The 20,136-nt window shown below is 44.8% G+C and overlaps 1 protein-coding gene across 1 annotated transcript in view; it reads right to left on the reverse strand.

Moving 5' to 3' along the window:
- The window catches only part of MBTPS2 (membrane bound transcription factor peptidase, site 2), a 110,806-nt gene extending 91,046 nt beyond the window's left edge, over window positions 1-19,760 (reverse strand). The window contains exons 1-3 of the mRNA XM_077294608.1: window positions 19,596-19,760; window positions 12,940-13,088; window positions 6,141-6,279 (exon numbers count right to left, since the gene is read on the reverse strand). Coding sequence (XP_077150723.1) covers window positions 6,141-6,279; window positions 12,940-13,088; window positions 19,596-19,670 — 363 coding nt within the window. The 5' untranslated portion in view covers window positions 19,671-19,760. The remainder of the gene's footprint in view (window positions 1-6,140; window positions 6,280-12,939; window positions 13,089-19,595) is intronic.
- Between the last annotated feature and the right edge of the window lie 376 nt (window positions 19,761-20,136).

Here is a 20,136-nt window from a genome sequence, read left to right on the forward strand (position 1 = left end):
ACAGTTGAAAGGCTTCATCACCTACAAAGACATATTCCAGGGCTGGGTCATTTGTTCCTGGCAGTGGTCTGGCTGGCGGGAAATCGTAGCTCTCTCCATAAAGGCAACGACCCATCGGAGAGTTTTTAAACACTTGCGAATCGTTGGACCGTCCATACGCTCCAATGTCCACGGCAAGGAACCTGCAGTTGGCGTCTGCAATAGCCATAAGGACGATGGAGAAATACTTCTTATAATTATAATACTCCGATCCTGTTCCTGCCGGTTTCGCAATCCTTATGTGTTTCCCGTCAACTGCACCCACACAATTAGGGAAATTGCAAATTTGCTGAAACTCTTCAGCACTTCGCAACCAGATTTCCGTGGATGGTTGGGGGATATACTCTGGTTGCAAAGTGGTCCAAACAGCCCGACATGTGTCCTTCACTATTCCAGAGATAGTTGAAATGCCCAGCCTGAACTGATAATGGAGCGAAGTCATAGATTCACCCGTAGCTAGGAAACTTTATAAAAAAAAAAAAAAAAAAAAATGTTAAAAATTGTTTGTCTGTGCAATTTTTTATAATATGGCACTGTTAATTTTTTTTAAAATGACAGGAGACCCAATAAAACCAGCATGAATCCGGTGTAAAAAAACAGTGGAATGTCCGCCAAGAAAACCCAAATTACATGCTGCAGAAAATAGTGCGCAATATGTCAGCGCAGTATTGTCTGCAGCATGTAATATAACATTCAAAATGACCAATGACAGGAAAAAAGCAGTTGCATGTCATCAAACCCAAAAAACCCCCCCAAAAAAAAACTGCAGAAAATGCAACGCAATATTTCAGCGCAGTATTTTCTGCAGTCTGTTATCTAACATTCAATATGAGCAATGACATTTAAATAAAGCAGTTGAATGTCCGCCAAGAAAACACAAACTACATGCTGCAGAAAATAGTGCGCAATATGTCAGCGCAGTATTGTCTGCAGCATGTAATATAACATTCAAAATGACCAATGACAGGAAAAAAGCAGTTGCATGTCATCAAACCCAAAAAAACCAAAAAAAAAAAAAACTGCAGAAAATGCAACGCAATATTTCAGCACAGTATTTTCTGCAGTCTGTTAACATTCAATATCAGCAATGACATTTAAATAAAGCAGTTGAATGTCCGCCAAGAAAACCAAAACTACATGCTGCAGAAAATAGTGCGCAATATGCCAGCGCAGTATTTTCTGCAGCATGTAATATAACATTCAATATCAGCAATGAAATAAAAAAAAGAGGCTTACCGCAGGGTCACCATCAGCCGCTCCGCCGGTGTGATGGCAAGCCTCATCCTTGTATCCTGTCTTCGGATGACATCCTCCAGTTTTGCAAGCAAAAAATCAAAATGTTCAATCCTCATCCGCACGTAGTTGTGGAATTTGTGTGGATTGTGCCGCAACTCCAGGTACAGAGTGGACTGGACACCCCGGGTCATCCGTAGTTGATTAATCGGATGAATCCACATTCGTCTTCGTCTCCGTTGCTGCAGAAGCATCCTACGCCTTTCCGCTGCCGCCTCCTTCTCCCGCACTATGATATCCAGGCGATTTGTCTCAAAGATAACGTCGGTAACCAAACTAGCAATCCTCCCAAGAACACCTTCCATCGCTGCCACAAAACTAAAACCCACAAAGATGGGCTGTAAATACAGTACTATATAGTTTTTCAAATTTTCCAGTAGCCAATCAAATTTTGGGAGCCTCCCCTTTTAAAAACGGATCCGTCGGAAAAACGGATACAACGGATGGTAAAACGGATACAACGTATGCAACGCATCCAGTATTTTCGACGGAAACGTTTAGCGGATTTGCGACGGATCCGTCGAAATGCTGGATGCGTGGCATACGTTTGTCACCGTTTTTCAATTTTTTGACGCATCCGTTTTTTCGGCAAAAAAACGGATTTGCGACGTAATGCAGTAAACGCTAGTGTGAAACTAGCCTTACTGCCGGCGCTGAGACATTCAGTGCAGGGAAGCTCTCGGCAGCAGCGCATGCATATTAGCAGCACTCCTGCCGAAAGCAGTTTTAACCCTATGGACGCCGGGGGACGTGACAGACATCAGAATGTGAGTATGTACTGTTTTTTTTTTAAACTTTTACAATGGTAACCAGGGTAAATATCGGGTTACTAAGCGTGGCCCTGCGCTTAGTAACCCGATATTTACCCTGGTTACAAGTGAACACATCGCTGGATCGGAGTCACACACGCCGATCCAGCGATGACAATGGGTGATCAGCAACCAAAAAAAGGTCCTGATCATTCCCATCGACCAACGATCTCCCAGCAGGGGCCTGATCGTTGGTCGCTGTCACACATAACGAGATCGTTAGCGGGATCGTTGCTACGTCACCAAAAGCGTGACATTGCAACGATATCGTTAACGATATCGTTATGTGTGACTCAGCCTTTACCCCACACTAGTGCTGATTTATTGGTGAAGTGGACAGACCCCCTTTAATGACTGGATTTACACTTAGGCCTCATTCACACATCCACGTTTAAACACGTACGTGACAAAATGGTACCGATGTCTTCAGTGTCTTGGATTAGTATGTGATCAGTGTGGGGCCTCTTTTTTCTGCTGTCAAATCGTATATGTATTTATATCTCTACTAGATGGTGGCCCGATTCTAACGCATCGGGTATTCTAGAATATGCATGTCCACGTAGTATATTGCCCAGTCACATAGTATATTGCCCAGTGATGTAGTATATTGCCCAGTGACGTAGTATACAGCACAGAGCCACGTAGTATATTGCACAGCGACGTAGTATACAGCAGAGCCACGTAGTATATTGCCCAGCCACGTATGTCACAGGTTAAAAAATTAAAAATAAACATATACTCACCTTCCGCGAAGGCCCCTTGTAGTTCTGTCGCCTCCTTCTCGCGCGCAGGACCTGTGATGACGTCGCGGTCACATGACCATGTCGCGGTCACATGACCGTGACGTCATGGCAGGTCTTTCTCGCAGACCATCCTTGCCACCGGAACGTGCCGCTTGCATGGACCGGTCACCGGAGCGTCGCGAGTATATAATGATTTTTTTTTTTTTATTATTTTTAACATTAGATGTTTTTACTATTGACGCTGCATAGGCAGCCTCAATAGTAAAAACTTGGTGACACAGGGTTAATAGTGGCGGTAACGGAGTGAGTTATCCGCGGCATAACGCGGTCCGTTACCGCTGGCATTAATCCTGTGTGAGCGGTGACTGCGGGGAGTATGGAGCGGGCGCCGGGCACTGACTGCAGGGGAGTAGGGAGGGACTAATCGGACTGTGGCCGTCGCTGATTGGTCGCGGCAGCCATGACAGGCAGCTGGCGAGACCAATCAGCGACTTGGATTCCATGACAGACAGAGGCCGCGACCAATGAATATCCGTGACAGACAGAAGGACAAGTACCCCTTAGACAATTATATAGTAGATGATCACTGGGTGGGATTTGGGGGTATTTTACCCCCTTACGGCAGACTAACCAATGATGTATAGGATTTATATTCATTTTCATAAAAAAAAAAAAATGTGCTAAAAAAACACAACTCCTCAATTTTTTTTTACATTTTTTCTTATGCTATAGACAGATCATCATAAATGATGTTTGAAGTGTATTTACATTGAGACGATAGAAAATATAAGGCTATTATGTTGTTTCTTTGAGTTATACACAGTATAGAAAAAGGATTTTCTATTGTCTGTTCTTTATGCACGGCTAAGTGACTGCACCAAATCTGGCACAGGGGTAAATAACGTGCTTCCGAAGGTTTGATAGTCGGTTTCAGGTCTTTAGGACCTATCGTTCTCAACATATTTACAAAAAAATAAATAAATACAAAAGCAAATTTTTATTCAAGTCTCTTAAGAAAGTGACTAGAGGGACATCAAACCTCTGCACATAACTCCAATATGGTGGCACATGAAGTGTTTACCAACACTCAAAAAAAACAAACACTCACACCAAATAGACCTGTGCAAAGGCGGGTAATTCTGTTATATGATAAATCTTACTCTTGGTAAAATGAAGAAATTCTGTTGTTCTGATTTTTTTTTTAGCTTTTTATTTTATTTATTTATTTTACACATAACTTTTTTAGTTCTATATTTTTAATCACAGGGGGATCTTTCATTGAGATTAGTTATTGAATGATAATGTCCTGCCATGTATGTATGTGCCAGTACATTAGACTGGGTACTAATTGTTAGGGCATACCCATGCATGCTTGAAGAACATGGGGTACGGTCTGGGGCACTTCCATGGATTAGCCATTTCAGCTGTTCCGATAGACGCCTTATGTGACAAGTCATAAACACCTCTCACTCGCAGCCCACATGCCTCTGATGCTACTGTAAAGGGGACTACGCTTTCCAAAAATAGGCTACCAATGAGGTAAGCGTACCCCATCGCCAGTTCTCACATCCATGCACTTTTCACTGCCACCTCTCGCCGTTTTGACAGACCAGTGAGATGCCTGCCCTGGATCACACTCCACCCAGCTTTCCCGTGCACCTGATAGGTACTTTTCCTGCATTCTGGCATACACAGGGTAACAAATCATAGCTATTCTCACCCCCTTCAGAACTGGTAGGTACGCTTAGAGCAGCAAAGAACAAACATATTACATTTTAGATTTAATATACAAAAAGAGTACAGTTGTTAAAAAGATTACAACAGATGGAATAAGAAAAGGAAATACATAGAGGCAAAAACAGTATAAAACAAAAGGTATAAAATACAGATAGAACTTACAAATTGAATTTATGTCAGCTTCTGTAGGAGGAGAATGTCGGATGAAATATGGACAGATCTGAAATACATGTGGCTTCTCCTGGGGTCTGAAAATTATATTCTGTAGATGATCTGTTATAAAGGGTCTTACTAGACCCCTCACTCTGCTGAGGTCAGAGGAGGACGGCTGATTGGGAGCGATTAAACCTCAGCTTTGTCCCTAATTTCTACTCTGGGTCTTAATTTTCCCAAGGAACCTCCTAGAGAAAGAATACGGCCGTCATCTTATCGAACATACTTCAGGAATTCTATCAACATAAATCATGAATATAATATATATCCAGAATTTGTGGAGATGTTGCACTGCTGTGGGTTACCAGCTAACAACACTTTTACCCACAGATCATGGATATATGCATAGATAGGGACAAACTCATTATTATCAACGTAACATTAAAATACTGTTTTCTTCAGAGCCATAGTGGCTGGGGCTATTCACCTTCTCTCACCTTTGGTTTGGCACCTAGGTGCTAGCAAGGAAGCATGCGAGGAACATCTGCTCCACGTTCTGGTTATGGACAACTAGCTGATGGATCCTCTATACACACAGGTTGGATCTACCTGGGATTAGCTACCGTAGTTTCAATCATGGCTCACATCGGGGGCGCTGCCAGTGCTCAAATGGCCTGAGTCTTTGATTTACATCATTCATAACATGACTTCAAATCAGAAGACGATAATACTTTCTAAATCACATTTTAAGATGATAACCTTCTGAGGACAATGACTTAAATAGCGTTGTCAGCACCAACCAAGTACAATCGCGGTTCGTTTGTTCCTCGGGTGATCGGCAGCCTGTTTACATAAGATAATCGTGAAACGACCATTATTAACAACACTCGTTCATCATTATCTTGCAGTGTGAAAGCTTCTTTACACTAATGGTAAAAGTAAACTTGTGAAATGTCAATAACATTACAGAAATATCACAGATAAAAGACAATTTTAATAATATTTTAATTTCTAACAACTCATCTCTGCAGTTATTGATTTGTGGTAATAGATGGAAAAGAACTAATAGCTTATTCTGTAGAGTGTAGGTTTAAGAGTCCAGTGGGCGGTCTTACTCCATGACTGACATCCTTCTCCATATGACAATGCACAGAGTTAGTTGTCAGTCCCTAAACCCAAATTGCGCAGAGGTTTAAATGAAAACATTTTGAGTGATAGCGTCTCTTTTCCTACAGACATGTACATCAATCTGCTCAGCTTCTCCTGGTCTATAACATGCTGCCCACTCTATGGACAGTACATTTTAATGACTGGTTCCATTCAGAGTATGCTATGACTGCTTTAGCTGTATTTAAGTAGTACTGACCACAACTTGGAGCATGCGATCATTTTGAGGTCCGGGAGTATCTGTCATCATCTGATTTAAAGTCTGTAGCAGTGTTCTCCCCAAGAGAATCATGGATCCGAACATAGCGAGGATACCAAACACCATACCCAAGCTGAACCTGCGGTGGGGGGAAATGTATGCAATTAGCCCACCTATCTTAGTTGTATAATTGTTTTTGGTTAAAACAAACTGTTCTTACAGTCGTGTGAAAATATGCAAAATAATAGGAAATCAGGAAGGGGGCAAACACTTTCTCACCCAACTTTATACGGAAAAAAAATAAGCCCAGATTAAAAATTTAATTCTCCAATTCTAGCCAATAAAAAAAAATAATTCCCATAACAAACATTAATGGTGTACTCACAGAATATACCATAAATGTCTGATGGCATATGGATAAAGCCATCGATCTCAGGAACCAGATAGGATTCAGCCTGCTGCTCACCTATTTTCAGAACCCCCATATAAGTAATTGTGAGTAAAAAGAGCATGTGCAGCTACTTTTCTACTGACAGCTGCGCAAGACAAGTGAAGAAGGAATCCAATCAGCTCACCTGCCAGGTGCAGGATAACTCCGCTCCAAAGCACAAGGGTAATCCATAGAGACCACCAACAGGCCACAGCATCAGTAAAACTCCAAGCTTTTGTTAGGTACAATTAGATACAACTTCATGGCTCTGTGCATATACTTTAAAACATCCCTTAGGCTGCCGTCACACTATCAGTATTTGGTCAGTATTTTACATCAGTATTTGTAAGCCAAAACCAGGAGTGGAACAATTAGAGGAACAGTATAACAGAAACCTATGCACCACTTCTGCATTTATCACCCACTCCTGGTTTTGGCTTACAAATACTGATGGAAAATACTGACCAAATACTGCTAGTGTGACGGCAGCCTTAGACCTCTGAAGAAGCCATAGTCTTTTAGGCGGCTTGTGTTGGGCACTCATGCCCTGTTGCTCTCTGCCATCCGTGTGCTAATTGAGGATTTTGCTGCACCATGGAATTCAGAAGTTATTTGATTTCTGTCTCTTGACACCATTATGCAGCTCACAGCTTTTCATTAGCTTGTACAGTCTTTTTGTGCACGTATTTGGTGTCTACAGTACATGTTATATTGCTATTAGTACTTTATTTGATATGTAAATTTTCATGCATTCTAGAGTGTTTACCACTTTGTATTTCACAAGTTTCGGCAGGCTATGGTTACTGTTGGTGCTTGTGACCTTTTTATCAAAATATTTTGGTATCAATATATACTGACAGTTTATGACAATATCTACCATATATTTTCTCTCCATTCAAGATATTTTTTCTTCAGTTATTGTTTGCTGACAACATATGCAAATTTCCTCTTCGTCTTCTATTTGATATTAAATCTATTAGACTTTAGATGGTTGGTTGATTGAGAGGCATGGGATAGTTAGTCTGATTTCGGGTTATTAGTGTTTTTTCATGTGATGCTTCACTTTAATTGTTTTTAAAAAATTGTTTGCTATATGTTTCAATACAAATATTTTCTATTCATGGTGATCCCTGTTTCCATAGAATGCTTCTGTTTGGTTACACTATGAAACATATAACTAAAGAAATGCTACAGTCCATTCGGGTCCATTTGGTGACCAGGTATGTATATCTCTGCCCTAGAGGAGTTATCAGGCTTAAACTAAAAACTGCAGCGGTTAGAAATGTGTTGCCTTGGTGTGATTGTGAGAGATTTAGATTATATATATATATATATATATATATATATATATATATATATATATATATATATATATATACACACTAGCTGAAGAGCCCGGCGCTGCCTGGGCATAATAAATATCTATGGTTAGTTATAGAACCTCACTTCTCTTATTTTCCCCCTCACATCTCTCATTTTCTCCCTTACACCTCTCATTTTCCCCCTCACTCCTCTCATTTCCCCCTAACACTTGTCATTTTCCGATCATTTCACTATTTTCCCTCACTCCTCTCATTTTGCACTCACATCTTTTCATTTTCACCTCACACCCCTTATTTTCACCTCACACCTCTCATTTTCCCCTCAGTATATACGTTTGTCATCTGCTCCTGTATATAGTATATACCTGTGTGTCATCTCCTCCTGTATATAGTATGCACCTGTATGTCATCTCCTCCTGTATATAGTATATACCTGTGTCACCTCCTCCTGTATATAGTATATATCTGTGTGTCATCTCCCCTGTATATAGTATGTACCTGTATGTCATCTCCTCCTGTATATAGTATATACTTGTATGTCATCTCCTCCTGTATATAGTATATACCTGTGTGTCATCTGCTCCTGTATATAGTATATATGTGTGTCATCTCCTCCTGTATATAGTATATACGTGTGTCATCTCCCCTGTATATAGTATATACCTGTGTGTCATCTCCTGCTGTATATAGTATATACCTGTGTGTCATCTCCTCCTGTATATAGTATATATCTGTGTCATCTCCCCTGTATATAGTATGTACCTGTATGTCATCTACTCCTGTATATAGTATGTACCTGTATGTCATCTCCTCCTGTATATAGTATATACCTGTGTGTCATCTCCTCCTGTATATAGTATATACCTGTGTGTCATCTCCCCTGTATATAGTATATACCTGTCATCTCCTCCTGTATATAGTATATACCTGTGTGTCATCTCCCCTGTATATAGTATGTACCTGTATGTCATCTCCCCTGTATATAGTATATACCAGTGTGTCATCTCCTCCTGAATATAGTATATACCTGTGTGTCATCTCCCCTGTATATAGTATATATGTGTGTGTCATCTCCTCCTGTATTTAGTATATACCTGTATGCCATCTCCTCCTGTATATAGTATATACCTGTGTGTAATCTCCCCTATATATACAGTGCCTACAAGTAGTATTCAACCCCCTGCAGATTTAGCAGGTTTACACATTTGGAATTAACTTGGCATTGTGACATTTGGACTGTAGATCAGCCTGGAAGTGTGAAATGCACTGCAGCAAAAAAGAATGTTATTTCTTTGTTTATTTTTTTTTTTTAAATTGGGAAAAGTTTTTTCAGAGGGTCATTTATTATTCAACCCCTCAACCCACCAGAATTCTGTTTGGTTCCCCTAAAGTATTAAGAAGTAGTTCAGGCACAAAGAACAATGAGCTTCACATGTTTGGATTAATTATCTCTTTTTCCAGCCTTTTCTGACTATTTAAGACCCTCCCCAAACTTGTGAACAGCACTCAAACATGGTCAACAAGGGAAAGACAAAGGAGCATTCCAAGGCCATCAGAGACAAGATCGTGGAGGGTCACAAGGCTGGCAAGGGGTACAAAACCCTTAACAAGGAGTTGGGCCTACCTGTCTCCACTGTTGGGAGCATCATCCGGAAGTGGAAGGCTTATGGAACTACTGTTAGCCTTCCACGGCCTGGACAGCCTTTGAAAGTTTCCTCCCGTGCCGAGGCCAGGCTTGTCCGAAGAGTCAAGGCTAACCCAAGGACAACAAGGAAGGAGCTCCGGGAAGATCTCATGGCAGTGGGGACATTGGTTTCAGTCAATACCATAAGTAACGTACTCCACCGCAATGGTCTCCGTTCCAGACGAGCCCGTAAGGTACCTTTACTTTCAAAGCGTCATGTCAATGCTCGTCTACAGTTTGCTCATGATCACTTGGAGGACTCTGAGACTGACTGGTTCAAGGTTCTCTGGTCTGATGAGACCAAGATCGAGATCTTTGGTGCCAACCACACACGTGACGTTTGGAGACTGGATGGCACTGCATATGACCCCAAGAATACCATCCCTACAGTCAAGCATGGTGGTGGCAGCATCATGCTGTGGGGCTGTTTCTCAGCCAAGGGGCCTGGCCATCTGGTCCGCATCCATGGGAAGATGGATAGCACGGCCTACCTGGAGATTTTGGCCAAGAACCTCCGCTCCTCCATCAAGGATCTTAAGATGGGTCGTCATTTCATCTTCCAACAAGACAACGACCCAAAGCACACAGCCAAGAAAACCAAGGCCTGGTTCAAGAGGCAAAAAATCAAGGTGTTGCAGTGGCCTGGTCAGTCTCCTGACCTTAACACAATTGAAAACTTGTGGAAGGAGCTCAAGATTAAAGTCCACATGAGACACCCAAAGAACCTAGATAACTTGGAGAAGATCTGCATGGAGGAGTGGGCCAAGATAACTCCAGAGACCTGTGCCGGCCTGATCAGGTCTTATAAAAGACGATTATTAGCTGTAATTGCAAACAAAGGTTATTCCACAAAATATTAAACCTAGGGGTTGAATAATAATTGACCCACACTTTTATGTTTAAAATTTATAAAAATTTAACCGAGCAACAAAACTTTTTGGTTTGTAAGATTTATGCATCTGTTAATAAATCCTGGTATTGTTTGAAGTTTGAAGGCTCTAACTTATTTGCATCTTATTAAACCTGCTAAATCTGCAGGGGGTTGAATACCACTTGTAGGCACTGTAGTATATACCTGTGTGTCATCTCCCCTGTATATAGTATATACCTGTGTGTCATCTCCTCCCGTATATAGTATATATCTGTGTGTCATCTCCCCTGTATATTGTATGTACCTGTATGTCATCTCCTCATGTATCAAGTATGTATGTGTGTGTCATCTCCTCCTGTATATAGTATATACCTGTGTGTCATCTCCCCTGTATATAGTATATACCTGTGTGTCATCTGCTCCTGTATATAGTATATATCTGTGTGTCATCTCCTCCTGTATATAGTATATACGTGTGTGTCATCTCCTCCTGTATTAGACCTCGTTCACATGTTATTTGGTCAGTATTTTTACCTCAGTATTTGTAAGCTAAATCGGCAGCCTGATAAATCCCCAGCCAACAGGAAGCCCTCCCCCCTGGCAGTATATATTAGCTCACACATACACATAATAGACCGGTCATGTGACTGACAGCTGCCGTATTTCCTATATGGTACAGTTGTTGCTCTTGTAGTTTGTCTGCTTATTAATCAGATTTTTATTTTTGAAGGATAATACCAGACTTGTGTGTGTTTTAGGGCGAGTTTCATGTGTCAAGTTGTGTGTGTTGAGTTGCGTGTGGCGACATGCATGTAGCGACTTTTGTGAGATGAGTTTTGTGTGGTGACATGCGTGTAGCAACTTTTTGTGTGTCGAGTTGCATGTGAAGGGTTAGTGCAGCAAGTTGTGTGCAGCAAGTTTTGCGCATGGCGAGTTTTATGTGTGGTGCATTTTGAGTATGTGCAAGTTTTGTGTGAGGCAACTTTTGCATGTGTTGCAACTTTTGTGCATGTGGCAATTTTTCCGCGTGTGCAAGTTCTGCGTGTGGCGAGTTTTCCATGAGGTGAGTTTTGCACGTGTGGCGAGTTTTGCATGTGGCGAGTTTTGCGCGTGTGCCAGTTTTGAGCAGCGACTTTTGTGTTTCGACTTTTATGTGGCGAGGTTGGTGTATGTGTAGTGAAATGTGCGCTGAGGGTGGTATATGTGTTCAAGCACGTGGTAGTGTGTGGCGCATTTTGTGTGTGTGTTTATATCCCCGTGTGTGGTGAGTATGCCATGTCGGGGCCCCACCTTAGCAAATGTACAGTATATACTGTTTGGCGCCATCGCTCTCATTCTTTAAGTCCCCCTTGTTCACATCTGGCAGCTGTTAATTTGCCTCCAACATTTTTCCTTTCACTTTTTCCCCATTATGTAGATAGGGGCAAAATTGTTTGGTGAATTGGAAAGCGCGGGGTTAAAATTTCGCCTCACAACATAGCCTATGATGCTCTCGGGGTCCAGACGTGTGACTGTGCAAAATTTTGTGGCTATAGCTGCAACGGTGCAGATGCCAATCCTGGACATACACACACACATACATACACACATATACACACACACATTCAGCTTTATATATTAGATATATATTTTTATTTATTTTTTTATTGCGTGTGCACAGAGATTAAGATATTTCTAATTTTACCTAATAAACGCTTGGATTTTTACTGATGCAGTGGCACCCTGGCAGCCCTTTTGGATTACATGAAAGGGTGACAGCTTTCAAAGTAGCCCTCGATCCCTTCATAATCCTGATGGATAGAGCCACTGTAGAACATGGGCTGCGATTTTTGCACTCGTACAAAAGGAAAAACATATTCCTGTTTGTGGCAGAAGTTTTCACAACTATCACGATTAGCTGATCGCTGGGTGTTGGACCACTGGGGCCTTCCAGTGATCCTGCGATCAGGACTCTGCAGCTCCGACTTTCATGGAGCAGAGGATCATATGCTTGACCTGCACCCCAGTCATTGTTTATGGGACTAGCTGAAATAGTAGAATGCTGTACTCAGCTTTCTCATACAGTCCTACAAACAAATGGAGTAGCGGATACCAGTTTTTAAGGTCTTAACAGTCAGACCTCCAGCAATAAGCAAATGATTCTCTATCCCAAGGATACGGAATAGCAAGTGATTTGGGGGAAACTCCTTTAAAGGTTAAAAGGTGGTATTCTCAGTATGACAACTCCTTCCCATCTGCCCTATGAGAGTGCACGCACATCCCAGGAGGGTGTTTGTCCTCTGGCCAGAGCGGCTCCAGCATCCTCATAAGTGACAGTCTGCAGATGACCTCTGGGGATCTCTAAAGTTGAGTTACAGGGCTAGCTTCAGACTAAAATGGGGTTAATGAAAACACTAAAGCCTTTAGTCAGTTACCTGTAATCTTGATCTCAAAAGGAAAATGAAGATTTTGCTTGGAAATAGTAAAGTAATGGCAATATATTTATAACTTACCATATATACAAGAAGTACGGCTTCCATCTTCCCCACTTATAAAATAGACGGTTAAAAATTGTGGTTTGCCAGCGGATGTGGAAGGGTGCAATGCTGAGGCCGTGAGTAGAAAGCCATTCCTCATATGAGCTCCTGTACGTTTTTGAGGACTATGGGGAGAGAAAAAACAACAGAGATGATTTGTTCTGAGAGAATCACGTATAAGGCCGGGATCACACATACGCGAGATACGGCAAAGTCTCGCAGGTGAAAACCCAGCTCTGGCGCCAGCACTCCGGAGTGGAGCGTGCGGCTCCATGTATTGCTGTGTAGCTGCACACTCCACTCCGGAGTGCCGGCGCCAGAGCTCGGTTATCACCTGCGAGACACGGACGTATCTCGCGTATGTGCGATCCCGGCCTTAAAGCGTTTTTAGAAGTCTTTGAAACTGATGGAGTATCCTAGGATCAGTCATCAATATCAGATTAGAGGGGATCCCACACCCCCATCAATCAGCTGTTTGCTGGATGGATGGAAACGGTGTAGAGAACAGCACAGCTGTGCTCGTGCCTATTAGAGGGAGCCTGATATCTCCAAAAACACTACTTACCAGCAGCTATAGGGTTAATCTGCCCGTAAATGGCGACACTACCCTGTGTAAGTGGCTGGCTTGGAGTGCAGAGAGTGACGTTTATATTATCCAGACAGCTGACAATACATTATACTGGTGCAGATTGTCATTTCTATGGATCAATAAGAAGGTTCTCTGGCGAAGACAACCCACTGCCCTATAACGGGATTTCAAGGGACCAGAGAAGACTCCCGACGAGCAGACACTAGAGCAGTGTTTCTCAACTCCGGTCCTCAAGACCCACCAACAGGTCAAGTTTTCAGGATCTCTTAGTATTGCACAGGTGATAATTTCATCACCTGCTTCAGCATTAACTCCAGCACCTAAGGAAATCCTGAAAACTTGGCCTGTTGGTGGGTCTTGAGGACTGGAGTTGAGAAACACTGCACTAGAGCGTGTGGATTTTCACTAGGGGAGGACTGAGAATGTCTGAAGCATCACTTTGCGGCTATGATCACACAACCTTATTTTTGGTCTGTGGATAAAGCTGACTTCACGCAGACCACACTTAGTCCGCATTTAATAGGGCTGTTCAGATGGCCATTTTTACATACGGACCAAGTGTCCTTGTGAAACACCAGGCAGCATGTACTCGTCTTTTCTGTATTTCGGATGAGACTCACCCATTCAGGTCTATGGGTACAATAAATAAAAATCAGGACCCGTGTGGTCATCTGTGCAGCATCTGGTTATTACGGACGCATTGCCGTTATTAGCACGGGAACCTGTTTTTGATCTTTGTTACTGACGTATAACACAGAAGCCACATGGACAACAACACAGATAAAAAAGCAAGCGGTATTTCAAGAAGAAAAGTGGATGATGCTTTATACGCTTGTGTGAACATAGCCTGACACTGCGCTGTGTGGTGTAGAAGGACAGCGCTGTGCTGTGTGGTGTAGAAGGACAGCGCTGTGTTGTGTGGTGTAGGAGAAGGACGGAGCTGCGCTGTGTGGTGTAGAAGGCAAGCGCTGCGCTGTGTGGTGTAGAAGAACAGCGCTGCGCTGTGTGGTGTAGAAGAACAGCGCTGCGCTGTGTGGTGTAGGAGAAGGACGAAGCTGCGCTGTGTGGTGTAGAAGGACAGAGCTGCGCTGTGTGGTGTAGAAGGACAGAGCTGCGCTGTGTGGTGTAGAAGGACAGAGTTGTGCTGTGTGGTGTAGAAGGACAGAGCTGCGCTGTGTGGTGTAAAAGGACAGAGCTGTGCTGTGTGGTGTAGGAGAAGGACAGAGCTGCGCTGTGTGGTGTAGAAGGACAGAGCTGCGCTGTGCGGTGTAGAAGGACAGAGCTGCGCTGTGTGGTGTAGAAGGACAGAGTTGTGCTGTGTGGTGTAGAAGGACAGAGCTGCGCTGTGTGGTGTAAAAGGACAGAGCTGTGCTGTGTGGTGTAGGAGAAGGACAGAGCTGCGCTGTGTGGTGTAGAAGGACAGAGCTGCGCTGTGTGGTGTAGAAGGACAGAGCTGCGCTGTGTGGTGTAGAAGGACAGAGTTGTGCTGTGTGGTGTAGAAGGACAGAGCTGCGCTGTGTGGTGTAAAAGGACAGAGCTGTGCTGTGTGGTGTAGGAGAAGGACAGAGCTGCGCTGTGTGGTGTAGAAGGACAGAGCTGCGCTGTGTGGTGTAGAAGGACAGAGCTGCGCTGTGTGGTGTAGAAGGACAGAGCTGCGCTGTGTGGTGTAGGAGGACAGAGCTGCGCTGTGTGGTGTAGAAGGACAGAGCTGCGCTGTGTGGTGTAGGAGGACAGAGCTGCGCTGTGTGGTGTAGAAGGACAGAGCTGCGCTGTGTGGTGAAGAAGGACAGAGCTGCGCTGTGCCGCAGTTATTAGTCCCACAGATGAATAAAGACATTAACAACTGGGAGCTGCCATATTTTCTTTTCATAGGGGTAGGTCCCTACACAGCCCGATCCTATTGGATATAGGGATAAACCCAGTTGTCAGTTTAGTTATTAAAGGAAGGTGCAGCATTTCCAATTTTATATTAATAATTATTTATTATATAATCAATTATTTTTAATACAAAATTAAATTGACAACTTTAATCATTTTTTATTTATTTTTACATCAGCCATTGGGGGCTTCCATTTGCATTTGGGGGGTGGGTACCTGCCTGAGCACGACACTTACACACTTCAAATTACCTCTTTGTGCTCCTTTATCTAAATTATTTTGTTTCTAAGGATGTTGTGTGATCTGTTTTTATATAATTGTACAATAAAAATCTTTTGTACTTTTTATCCATAATGTTTTCTTGTCGCTACTCCTTTTTTGCTTGTGGTTGTGACAATTGTATTTGGAGTACTCCAATATATTATTGTTTCTATACTTCATTGGGGAGAGCTTGACTGCAATATGCTCTTGACCCCATGGGAGCAGTGGTGTAATGTGTGACCCCGCTCTCTACTTCTATAGGAGCAGTGGTGTAATGTGTGACCACGCTCTCTACTTCTATGGGGGCAGTGGTGTAATGTGTGACCCCGCTCTCTACTTCTATAGGAGCAGTGGTGTAATGTGTGACCACGCTCTCTACTTCTATGGGAGCAGTGGTGTAATGTGTGACCCCCCTCTCTACTTCTATGGGGGCAGTGGTGTAATGTGTGACCCCGCTCTCTCTACTTCTATGGGAGCAGTGGTGTAATGTGTGACCCCGCTCTCTACTTCTATGGGGGCAGTGGTGTAATGTGCGACCCCGCTCTCTACTTCTATGGGAGCAGTGGTGTAATGTGCGACCCCGCTCTCTACTTCTATGGGAGCAGTGGTGTAATGTGTGACCCCGCTCTCTTTACTTCTATGGGAGCAGTGGTGTAATGTGTGACCCCGCTCTCTCTACTTCTATGTTAGCAGTGGTGTAATGTGTGACCCCGCTCTCTACTTCTATGGGGGCAGTGGTGTAATGTGTGACCCCGCTCTCTACTTCTATGGGGGCAGTGGTGTAATGTGTGACCCCGCTCTCTCTACTTCTATGGGGGCAGTGGTGTAATGTGTAACCCCGCTCTCTACTTCTATGGGGGCAGTGGTGTAATGTGTGACCCCGCTCTCTCTACTTCTATGGGGGCAGTGGTGTAATGTGTGACCCCGCTCTCTACTTCTATGGGAGCAGTTGTGTAATGTGTGACCCCGCTCTCTACTTCTATGGGGGCAGTGGTGTAATGTGTGACCCCGCTCTCTCCTTTTATGGGGGCAGTGGTGTAATGTGTGACCCCGCTCTCTCTACTTCTATGGGGGCAGTGGTGTAATGTGTGACCCCGCTCTCTACTTCTATGGGAGCAGTGGTGTAATGTGTGACCCCGCTCTCTACTTCTATGGGGGCAGTGGTGTAATGTGTGACCCCGCTCTCTCCTTTTATGGGGGCAGTGGTGTAATGTGTGACCCCGCTCTCTCTACTTCTATGGGGGCAGTGGTGTAATGTGTGACCCCGCTCTCTACTTCTATGGGAGCAGTGGTGTAATGTGTGACCCCGCTCTCTCTACTTCTATGGGGGCAGTGGTGTAATGTGTAACCCCGCTCTCTACTTCTATGGGGGCAGTGGTGTAATGTGTGACCCCGCTCTCTCTACTTCTATGGGGGCAGTGGTGTAATGTGTGACCCCGCTCTCTACTTCTATGGGAGCAGTTGTGTAATGTGTGACCCCGCTCTCTACTTCTATGGGGGCAGTGGTGTAATGTGTGACCCCGCTCTCTCCTTTTATGGGGGCAGTGGTGTAATGTGTGACCCCGCTCTCTCTACTTCTATGGGGGCAGTGGTGTAATGTGTGACCCCGCTCTCTACTTCTATGGGAGCAGTGGTGTAATGTGTGACCCCGCTCTCTACTTCTATGGGGGCAGTGGTGTAATGTGTGACCCCGCTCTCTACTTCTATGGGAGCAGTGGTGTAATGTGTGACCCCGCTCTCTACTTCTATGGGGGCAGTGGTGTAATGTGTGACCCCGCTCTCTACTTCTATGGGAGCAGTGGTGTAATGTGTGACCCCGCTCTCTACTTCTATGGGGGCAGTGGTGTAATGTGTGACCCCGCTCTCTACTTCTATGGGAGCAGTGGTGTAATGTGTGACCCCGCTCTCTACTTCTATGGGGGCAGTGGTGTAATGTGTGACCCCGCTCTCTACTTCTATGGGAGCAGTGGTGTAATGTGTGACCCCGCTCTCTACTTCTATGGGGGCAGTGGTGTAATGTGTGACCCCGCTCTCTACTTCTATGGGAGCAGTGGTGTAATGTGTGACCCCGCTCTCTACTTCTATGGGGGCAGTGGTGTAATGTGTGACCCCGCTCTCTACTTCTATGGGAGCAGTTGTGTAATGTGTGACCCCGCTCTCTACTTCTATGGGGGCAGTGGTGTAATGTGTGACCCCGCTCTCTCCTTTTATGGGGGCAGTGGTGTAATGTGTGACCCCGCTCTCTCTACTTCTATGGGGGCAGTGGTGTAATGTGTGACCCCGCTCTCTACTTCTATGGGAGCAGTGGTGTAATGTGTGACCCCGCTCTCTACTTCTATGGGGGCAGTGGTGTAATGTGTGACCCCGCTCTCTACTTCTATGGGAGCAGTGGTGTAATGTGTGACCCCGCTCTCTACTTCTATGGGGGCAGTGGTGTAATGTGTGACCCCGCTCTCTACTTCTATGGGAGCAGTGGTGTAATGTGTGACCCCGCTCTCTACTTCTATGGGGGCAGTGGTGTAATGTGTGACCCCGCTCTCTACTTCTATGGGAGCAGTGGTGTAATGTGTGACCCCGCTCTCTACTTCTATGGGGGCAGTGGTGTAATGTGTGACCCCGCTCTCTACTTCTATGGGAGCAGTGGTGTAATGTGTGACCCCGCTCTCTACTTCTATGGGGGCAGTGGTGTAATGTGTGACCCCGCTCTCTACTTCTATGGGAGCAGTGGTGTAATGTGTGACCCCGCTCTCTACTTCTATGGGGGCAGTGGTGTAATGTGTGACCCCGCTCTCTACTTCTATGGGAGCAGTGGTGTAATGTGTGACCCCGCTCTCTACTTCTATGGGGGCAGTGGTGTAATGTGTGACCCCGCTCTCTACTTCTATGGGAGCAGTGGTGTAATGTGTGACCCCGCTCTCTACTTCTATGGGGGCAGTGGTGTAATGTGTGACCCCGCTCTCTACTTCTATGGGAGCAGTGGTGTAATGTGTGACCCCGCTCTCTACTTCTATGGGGGCAGTGGTGTAATGTGTGACCCCGCTCTCTACTTCTATGGGAGCAGTTGTGTAATGTGTGACCCCGCTCTCTACTTCTATGGGGGCAGTGGTGTAATGTGTGACCCCGCTCTCTCCTTTTATGGGGGCAGTGGTGTAATGTGTGACCCCGCTCTCTCTACTTCTATGGGGGCAGTGGTGTAATGTGTGACCCCGCTCTCTACTTCTATGGGAGCAGTGGTGTAATGTGTGACCCCGCTCTCTACTTCTATGGGGGCAGTGGTGTAATGTGTGACCCCGCTCTCTACTTCTATGGGAGCAGTTGTGTAATGTGTGACCCCGCTCTCTACTTCTATGGGGGCAGTGGTGTAATGTGTGACCCCGCTCTCTACTTCTATGGGGGCAGTGGTGTAATGTGTGACCCCGCTCTCTCTACTTCTATGGGGGCAGTGGTGTAATGTGTGACCCCGCTCTCTACTTCTATGGGAGCAGTGGTGTAATGTGTGACCCCGCTCTCTACTTCTATGGGGGCAGTGGTGTAATGTGTGACCCCGCTCTCTACTTCTATGGGGGCAGTGGTGTAATGTGTGACACCACTCTGTTCACTTCTATGGGGGCAGTGAAAATGTCGAGTTCTAACTAAAGTTTCCTCACTACTATTTGATTCTGGGGTCTGGAATAATGGAGCTGTCAGGAGCAGTGACAGCCGGACACATCACACTGCAGCACACCAGTCAGTGCACACTGCTCCCAGCACACGCAGTGCTCCTCCGACCAGTACAGACTGGGGAGTCCACTGCCCGGGGATAGCAGTCCACATTGGAGCAAAACTGCAGCTCCTGCAACTATACACCACGTGACAGCAAACCCTTCATGCAGAGTAACGGACGCTCATCCCTTTGTTCTCTCACCGTCAGTAACGTGTCAGCCAAATAAATAGCACACCATCCGCCAAGCACCACCACGACCAACGGTACCGGGATCATAGCGACAGGTCTCCGGCCATCCGGCGATCAGTTACGGCGGAACCTTACCAACACAGGAACGGCTGCAGCGATTCACGTTTCCAGTCGGACACTTCCGGTCCAAGGACCAGTTGGAGGCGCTTATGTGATTGGCTGCCTCTAGGTGACAGTAGGCGTGGTGTGCGGACATCTTTACTACTGGCGGAAGTAATGTGGAGGCGGAATTTTACTGTGTGTGTATAGTGAGCTGGACCAGCAGCACACCACTGCCTCAGAGGCTTCACTCTGCTGCGTGTATACACGTGTGTGCTCACTACAGGACAATGCATGGAACACACAGCACTCAGAGCAGCTGCCTGTGGGAAAACAAGGGGCCAAGCAATACACAAACTAATGAAAAGCAGCTCTGTCTGCGACTCCTATTTATATTTTACTTTTCACTCATAAAGTAAAAAATAATCTATAAAAAAAGTAAACATTTAAGAAA

This window comes from Ranitomeya variabilis, chromosome 3 (assembly GCF_051348905.1).
Source record: "Ranitomeya variabilis isolate aRanVar5 chromosome 3, aRanVar5.hap1, whole genome shotgun sequence".
NCBI classification, from domain to species: domain Eukaryota; kingdom Metazoa; phylum Chordata; class Amphibia; order Anura; family Dendrobatidae; genus Ranitomeya; species Ranitomeya variabilis.